We start from the raw sequence: 8,906 nt of genomic DNA on the forward strand, positions 1-8,906 counted from the left end.
CCCCTTTCCCTCTAGGACGTTGCGATGGAGGCAGAGGATCTGCATCATCAACACACTTAGGTGGCAGGTACCAGTTTTGGTGTACCAGAACATGTGTCCCACGCAGAAATTTTGTTATAGTTCAGTATTGAGGTATATAATTGCATCATGTGGACTAAAAAAATAAATGAATGTAAATTCTAGGCTATTGTACTACACAAGTAAGTAGTTGCATACACAGGTTGGGGATTTCCTTCACATATAGGTCCAATCAGATGTCAAAATTGTGGTCTCCTCACTTGACGGCATCCAATCAAAGTGGGGGAAAAATTCAGTTTTATGTAAACAAAAATATCTTGAGATTTTGATGGTAAGGATAGGTTCGGACAAGGCTCTAATTCACTGAATATCCTTTCTCTCTTGAATTTTGGCTAAAATTCTTGTCGGCTTTTAGCAGGATTTTGCAGGTGAGGATTAGATTGGTATCAGAGCATCACATTTTTTGCCTTATTTGCAATGCATTTATAAATTTTTAAATTTCCATGCTGGACAGACACCCAAATTTAAAGGTTTTCTATATATTAACATAAGCACGCACACATCTTAGTTCCTTGAAACCATACATTTTATTTGTATATAAGTTTGAATGAATTTTCAAGAAAATAAAATCATAAATCCATGAAATTCTAAAGATTTATTGTAAAATAACTGGTTTCTGCCACCTTAACGAAACAGCTGTAGATTACGGAAATCGAGTTCTGTTTCCTAACTTGGACCAAAGTTTTCGTATTAGGAACGATAACTCCGTAATTATTTTTGACACGACAACTTCCTGTAGGAAAGTAAATCTAAAATCAGACTTTTTCACGATACAGCCAACACAATGGATCTCGAGAGATTTCTCCCAGAAGCATTTAAGAAAGTCCCTCTGCATATGGTAATTAAAATTATTTAAAATGCTATAGTATGGATGCCGGAAATCTTTTTTATCTGCTGGCAGTGCTGCAGTCTTGAAGTTTGAACAGCTGTTTGCCCTTTACCGACTTCTTCTTCTTCTTCTTTAGGTTTCTAGCGATCCTTCAATTATTGAAGATTATTCGCCGGGCGTCGACTATAAAATTTATAATTTACACTAATTTAGCAACAAAAAATCAAAAATAACAAAATCAAAAAATCAACATAACGTATGTACATTTGAAAAAATAAATTTTGATAAAACTATATACATTTGATAACAGAATAGTTAGGGATAGAATATGGGGATGAGAGCAGATTCTGAGATCATACTCTTGAATCCCTCTACTGTACTGCATGATACTATTTGTTGTGGCAGATGATTCCAATTTATAACTGTTCGAGGATAAAATGAATATTTATAACTGTCTTTAGATGTTTGTATTTGCCTAAATGAGTGTGGATTGCTATGTCTGGTTCTATTGTCAAGTGGGATCAAAAGATTATGTGTAGGAACTGCAACAATTTCATGAATAATTTTGTAAAAGAAAACAAGTCTGTATCGTAAGCGCCTAATTTCGAGTAGGTACCAATTTAGGTCTGTCATCATTTCAGTAACTGAGCTGTTGTTATGGAAGCGGTTGCATGAGAAGCGTGCTGCTCTTCTCTGAACCTTTTCAATTTGTAGAGTTTGTTGTTTTTGATGTGGGTCCCAAATTGTTGAGCAGTACTCTAATTTTGGTCGGACAAGAGCTTTATATGCATGAGCTTTAACTTTCGGTGATGCTATTTTTAGGTTTCTACGAATAAATCCAAGGGACTGGTTTGCTTTTGATGTCATGTTATCTATATGTTTGTCCCATTTTAAATTTGATTGAAGAGTTAGGCCTAAATATTTTGTAGAGTCAACTTTTTCTAAAGAGTGATTGTGTAATTTATAGGTAAAGTCTAAAGGTTTGCGTTTTTGGGTTACACTGAGAATGTTGCACTTATCAGGGTGAAAATGCATGAGCCAGTCCTGCTCCCACCTGCCGGCCGCTTCTAAGTCAGACTGTAATTTAAATGTGTCATCTGTTTTTTTAATTTCCCTATAAATAATGCTGTCATCTGCAAACAATCTTAATGTACTGTGTTCAATATATTCTGCCAAATCATTAATGAAGATTAAAAATAAAATTGGACTTTTTGAAAATGATATATGCTTTTTATTGTCTTAAGATATTAATAAACAACCTTTGTTTTGTTCTATGCACTCATATAAAAACTTTCAAAATTGTAAAATTTGAGGCATTTATAACAAACATATTTTACCACCATGAGTATCGTTTAGTCATCTGTTCTCGATAGTAATCAGTTCTCCTTAGCAATGCTTGTGGTTAAAATAAAAGTAGTTCAAGAAATTGTACATGTTTTCTATTTGTTGGTATTTCAAGGACAGAATAAAACTTGCTTCAAGCATGCATTTATTTCAACATTTCAAGTCTTTAGTGAGTGTCAACTTGACACTATAATCTCTCTGTATTTAGATCACACTGGTAGTTTTATGTCGCTATTGTATAAAACTCATTAATATGTTTGTATTTATGATGTGGCACTGCAGAGAAAATTAATTAGATAAATAAATAAATAATTAAATAAAATAAAAATATATAAATTAATATGAGGCAGGCATTACCTGTGAATGGGGACGAAGTTTGTTTAAATTATTTTTTTTGTATTGTAAATATTTGTTAAAAAAAAGATACGGAAATACCGTAACGTTTCCGATTTTGGTTCTGTTGTTAGGGATTTTACTTGTGACGTTATTTAAGTTATGACGTCCTGTTCAATTTAAACAAAGAAACGCAATGCATCAGGTAGGCCTAACGTTTATTCATACCAAAGACAAAGAATGATTAGAAATGAAATATTGGTATTGTGTTCCTTGAGTTCCTATATTTTACTAGACTAATCAAAGTCTCACGACAACAAGACCGGAAGAAGGAAGTAGAGTTATGTGTTCTGCGCAGATCCGGAAATTAAAAAACACGACAAAAAAAAATTGAACGATTTTGAGTTTCATTAGTACAATGAAAAATTCGGGAAATTTCCCGATTTTTTTTTTTTTTATTGAATTTTCTACTGTAATAGGGGAGTTCGTCCCCATAATAAATATTTAACCCTTATAAAACCTTAACTATCTATTTTGTGAACCTTCCAGTATCTTTAATAAAGACCCCTAACAAATTTTGAATATCTTCTATATGATGTTTGTAATTTTCATTTTCTGTTGTTGCTAATAATACTTCTGATTCAAGTGTTAGTTTTGATGTTATGAAGTAGAGTGCAGAGCAGAGTTTCTCTCTAGCCTCCTATTAATTTTCACAATACAGTAAATAATGGTCAACTGTTTCTTTTTGTCCACAGCTGCATTTGTCGTTGAGTGCTGGGCATATCATTGATTTGTACGAGTTTAATTTACAATATCCTGTTCTTGAACTTGTTGATATCCGATACATTTCAGTTGAAGATTGTCTTTTGGAAGTGTATTTTTTACATTTTGATGAAAGAAATAATATCTTCTTCCATTATCACTGTTGTCCGATCGGTTTTGCCATTTTACCATTACACTGTCTTGTTTCTTTTTGTATATCTTGTTGTTTGTAAATATTGGAATGCTTTCTATTTTTTCTGCCTCCTGTGATACTTTTTTAGCTAGTTGGTCTGCTAGTTCATTACCTTGTTTTTCAGCGTGTCCAGGGGTCCATTCAATGGAAGTAATGATTTCTTTAGATTTTAGTACCAAAATACCAATTTTAATATCATCATGATCATGAATAGTTTTGCCGTAATTAACTGATTTCCAATTTAAAGTTCGAATTCCAATTGCTGATGGGCTGTCTGAAAAAATTTTGATGGATTCTGTTGTTTGGAATAATAAGAAAATCTGTTACCAGCTTGATAGCTACTAATTCCCCTAATAAAATAGATCCTCTATTAGAAACTGGCTGTGTTAACTCCACATGTTCTGTGCTGTTTGGTATTAAAACAGTCGCCCCAGCCCCACATGGACCTGGGTTTCCTCTGCAGGAGCCATTTATATAGTGAAAGGTATTGTTGTATTCTTTTTAGTTGATGTATTTTTTCCAAAATAATAGTCTTTCCCTGAAAAGCTTGTTCACGTTGTTCCTCTGATCTTGACTTTGAACTTCCCAGATTTTTCCAATACTTTGGTGGTGATTTTGAGGCTGCTAACCCTCGGAATTCAAATTCAGACTCTATACAATCAGTATCAATCTCTGTTGATCTCTTCATGTCTTCAGACTGTAATACCATTCTTCCAATTAGTGAGATTATTTTTTCAGGTTCATTTATATTTTTCCAATCTTCAAAAATTTGTTTGATAGGGGTAGTGATTTTATGTGATTTTATTTTTGCAATTTGTCTTATACCAGTTTCTTCTCTTTTGAGGTCTAGTGGAAGAATTCCTGCTACTACTTCTAAGGTTTCTATACAACAGTAGAAATAATATTTTCCAATTTTAAGCTACTTTTCCTTATTCCCAAAACAACCCCAACTTCATCCCCTAGGTTCATAAATAGCATGTTTTCAAATGTAAACAAAACTTAGCTCGAAAAGAAGGTCAAGTTCACATACGTAATACCCAATTGTAAGATGTGGTGTGACGTTGCTATGGAAACAAATCTATGGATCCCAGTTTGGGCCATATCTTATGAACTTTAAAATTCAATTCAATTCAATTATCGGAAAAGTGATGCCCTTAAATATTGTTATCTTGTTATTCTTTAGTTTATCTAAAGAAAATGTTTTTTTAATTACTAATCCATCAAAGACAATTATTACCACAATCAGTGAGAATATGAGTAGTGTCACTATTTAGTATTACCATTTTTGAGGTATGTCCCTACATGTATATATTGATTTATGCAAGCAGGGTCATCTTTTGTGACCCACGAAACATTCTCTATTTAATTTCTTTCTATAACGAATGTAGAAAAATTTCAATAAAATTCCAACGTTCTATTAACAGGAAAAAATGTGTATTAGCTGTTCTACATTTGACACACATAAGTGTAGGTGGATCCGTTCTTAATTTGACTTAATTTGACTTCTTGTTGCAAATTTTACTTCTTGCCACTACTTGACGCTTGTTCTTGCCGTTTAGATACATGTAGAAAACTGTAGACAGAAAAATTGAAATATGAAAAAAAAAAACTGATGGGGAAAGGTCAATGAGACAGCAACTCAACAACACAAATAACAAAAAGACATCTTTAGGTAAACAACAAATTACAGTTACATTAATAGTTTGTCATACATGTATCTTGTGTTTTTATTACATTTTATCTTCTATTTTTAGGATTTTGAAGGACAAAAAAGAGCAGAAAGATTATTTCAAGTCATAATTCTAGTCTTTGGGGTATGTCTTAGTAGTTAGAACTAAAACTAAATTTAATAATTTTAGATTTTAAATTTATTAAAAAAGTGTTTTTATACTGTATTACCTAGAAAATTCAAACAAAAAAATGGTTTTTCTTTTCAGATGCATATACATGTAGCATCTACTGGCTACCATTTTGTGGCATTTTTTCTGCCACTATTTAAAACAATTCACTGCTCATATTGTTTATTTATAAAATGTTGATAATTAGTTACAATTATTATTGATTTCAGTCAAATGTTGTAATTCATTCTTTCAGGTTTTTAAAAGTATTAACCTTTGTTGTTGGAGGATACAAAGAATGAGGGGAGAATCAAATACAGAAATTGAGTAAAAAATGACAAACAAATTTTCACATAACATGATTTATAATTTGTAAACCTTTTCTGATGAGATAAATGTAAAATAATTAAACAGATCATTTACCTTTATTATCATATGTTCTTCAAGTTATTTAAACGTGTAAGGGCATATTTTATTTTGGTATATATGGATATCTCAATAAGTTGTATTTCAATAATTATAATAGGGCAAATGTTAGATACAACATAGAATTTATTTTTTAATTTTTGCATTAAAATCTTATTAAAAACTGGATTGTTATCCAGTTCAGAGTTAATTTGTATGCTCCCACCAACAATAGTAGAAGGGCATTATGTTTTCTGGTCTAAGCGTCTGTCTGTCTTGCTTCAGATTAACATACATGTATTTGGTCAAGGTAGTTTTTGATGAATTTTAAGTTGAAGTCCAATCAACTTCAACTTATTACACATGTTCACTATGATCTTTCCAATTTTAATGCCAAATTAGAGAGTTTTGACCCTAATTTCACAGTCCACGGAACATAGAAAATGATAGTGTGAGTGGGGCATTCATGTAATATGGACACATTCTTGTTTAGTAATATTGTGATTTGTTTTTCAGATTGTTGGATTTGGTTGGGGATACATATGTCAACAGTTTTCACAGACCATGTACATATTAATAGCTGGATTTATATTATCTTGTTTGGTAAGTCCATGCAGACTATATGGTACGAGACCACAATTGTCGTCCCTTGATTTTCGTTGTTCACAAATATAGTCCCTAGTGTTGACAGTGGGTTACTTGCCATTAATTTTTATACCCCTTCCAAATTTATTTCTCCACGTTTAATGCCTCAAATTGCAAGTAGGGGGGTGAAATTACACTAAAAAAAATTGGGTCCAGAATTTTAAAGGAAAGTAGTGATTTGGTCCAGTGAAAAAGGTTTAAAATTAACATTCGGAAGCTGTCAAAAGATTTCCAGACGCCCTAAACATAAAATTGTCCATATTTTGAGTTGGAGCCGTTGAATTTTTCTATAATTTTTCTATAATTTGTCCCAAAAGTAGTACAACACACTGTAAAAGTTTCTTTGAGAAAGCGCAGGTGGGATTTCTTTTATTTTCATTTATGTTCTAAAAGAAATGCACTACGAAATAATTGTGGTCTGGGACCATATCTTCACAGACCATGTTTATATTAATAGCTGGATTTATATTATCTTGTTTGGTAAGGCCATACAAACTAAATCTTTTTAAAAAGCAGGATTCATATTGTTGTGTTTGATTATATCAAATTATGTTCGTTTTGAACCTAATTAAACCGAACATCGTCCAAAACCAAACAAAATCTTATGTCCCGAAGAGGTTTGGTTTTTACAGGTTTCACTGTACTACTAGCTTTGAAGTAACTGAAGACAACCAAATAATAGGATCAACATGGTATGGTGGAACTATCTTTTGAGTTCTTTATCCTACCCCTATTAATCTTGATTATAAAAATAACAAAAGATACTTAAAATCTACCTTTGATTAAAAGACCATCATGGCTAGTGACTTAGTGCTTTTCAGATTAGGATAATGTTTAGATTTACATTTACAATGAACAGGGAAATACAGTTTTTCAAATACATACTTTTATTTCAGTTAACCTTACCACCATGGCCAATGTTCAGAAGAATGAATATTGTTTGGCAGAAATCTGTAGAAACAGTGGAATCAACAGATCAACAAAAAGCAAAGAAGAAGAAATAAACATTTCACATTTATCAATTGTTGTCATTAAATTTGTAATAAAGTGTATGGTCATCAGTGTCTGACTTTGTGGGACTGGATCATCATTGTGTTTGAATGCTGAGAACTTCATCACTAGAATGTTTGGAATCATAAGAATCGTATACTGTAAAGTGTTCCAGTTTTCATAGTGCTTAGATTTCTATTTTCATAATGTAACTTCAAGAACTGTGTAAAAAATATAGAACCATTTTGAAACTTGTTCCTACTTATAGATAAAATATATTTGGTAGATAAGGTATAAATCAACGGTACAAGGTTTTGTTACTAAAAGATCTGCATTTACAGTTTATTTATAAATAAATCTTGAGATCATTAATGAGCAAAAAATAAGACTTGGTGTGTAACACAATTGAATGTATATTTCCTTTGGAAAAAAATCTTCGTATTTTAATACATCGCCATATTTATTTGTATTAAAGATGAGTACTTGTGCAATAAATATTATTGGACCAGATGTCTTAGTTTTGTAAATGCTGAATGTTCTACTGTTAAGTGGGACATTTTCACAAATTTCGCCAAAAAAAAACCAAACAAATAAAATCACATATAATCAATGTAAAACAAATAAAAAAGACAAATAATCCCACTTCAGGTTAATGTTTTTGGTAAAAGTATTTAATTTCATTTGAAACGCAATTATTTAGTAATGGTTTATTTCCAAGGCATACATTTCCTGTAACAAGTGCTGAAATGTCTCAACTGTTTTACTGACTATTGAAATTAAGTCTTGAAGATAAAAGTTTTACTGCAAGTATCACCAAGCTGGATTTCGAAAAGGTCACTCTACAACCGATAATTTATTCGTATTGCATGCCTTAATATCACTCTATCAATCTTTTGGAAAAAAACTATTTTGTACGTTTGTTGATTTTCGAAAGGCATTCGACACTGTATGGAGAAGTGGTCTGTGGAAAAAACTACAGAACAGTGGTATAAAAGGGAAAATATTTACTGTTATTTTTAATATGTATAACAATATTAAATCATGTGTAAAATACAACAACCAACAGTCAGAATAATTTCCCTGTCTAACTGGTGTAAGACAGGGGGAAAATCTATCTCCCTTTCTCTTTTCTATTTTTTTAAATGACTTAGAAAAATTCTTTATTGATCTACGTGGATGTCCCCTTGAGATAGTTAAAGAAAAATGTCAAAATGAGTTAAACTCAATTATGAAACTGTTTGCCATACTGTACGCTGATGATACCGTCATTCTGGCGGATTCAGCAGAAAGTATGCAAAATGCACTAAATATTTTTCAGAACTACTGTGAATTATGGAAACTTGAAGTTAATGTTACAAAAACAAAAAGTATGGTATTTAGTAAAGGCAAAGTGCGAAGAAAATTTGAATTTAAATTACAAGGCAAAAATATAGAATTAGTCGATACCTACTCATATCTTGGGCTCATATTTAAATGTAATGGTACTTTC

The 8,906-nt window shown here is 31.6% G+C and overlaps 1 protein-coding gene across 1 annotated transcript; it reads left to right on the top strand.

The window, feature by feature from the left end:
* Positions 1-756: 756 nt before the first annotated feature.
* Positions 757-7,927, top strand: LOC139501468 (signal peptidase complex subunit 1-like). The gene is made up of 4 exons (XM_071290543.1): positions 757-916; positions 5,294-5,353; positions 6,299-6,385; positions 7,324-7,927. The coding sequence occupies exons 1-4, from the start codon at positions 863-865 to the stop codon at positions 7,429-7,431; spliced, it is 309 nt and encodes a 102-aa protein (XP_071146644.1). The 5' UTR covers positions 757-862; the 3' UTR covers positions 7,432-7,927.
* Positions 7,928-8,906: the final 979 nt, after the last annotated feature.

The sequence above is a fragment of the Mytilus edulis genome, chromosome 13 (assembly GCF_963676685.1).
Source record: "Mytilus edulis chromosome 13, xbMytEdul2.2, whole genome shotgun sequence".
Classification (NCBI taxonomy): Eukaryota; Metazoa; Mollusca; class Bivalvia; order Mytilida; family Mytilidae; genus Mytilus; species Mytilus edulis.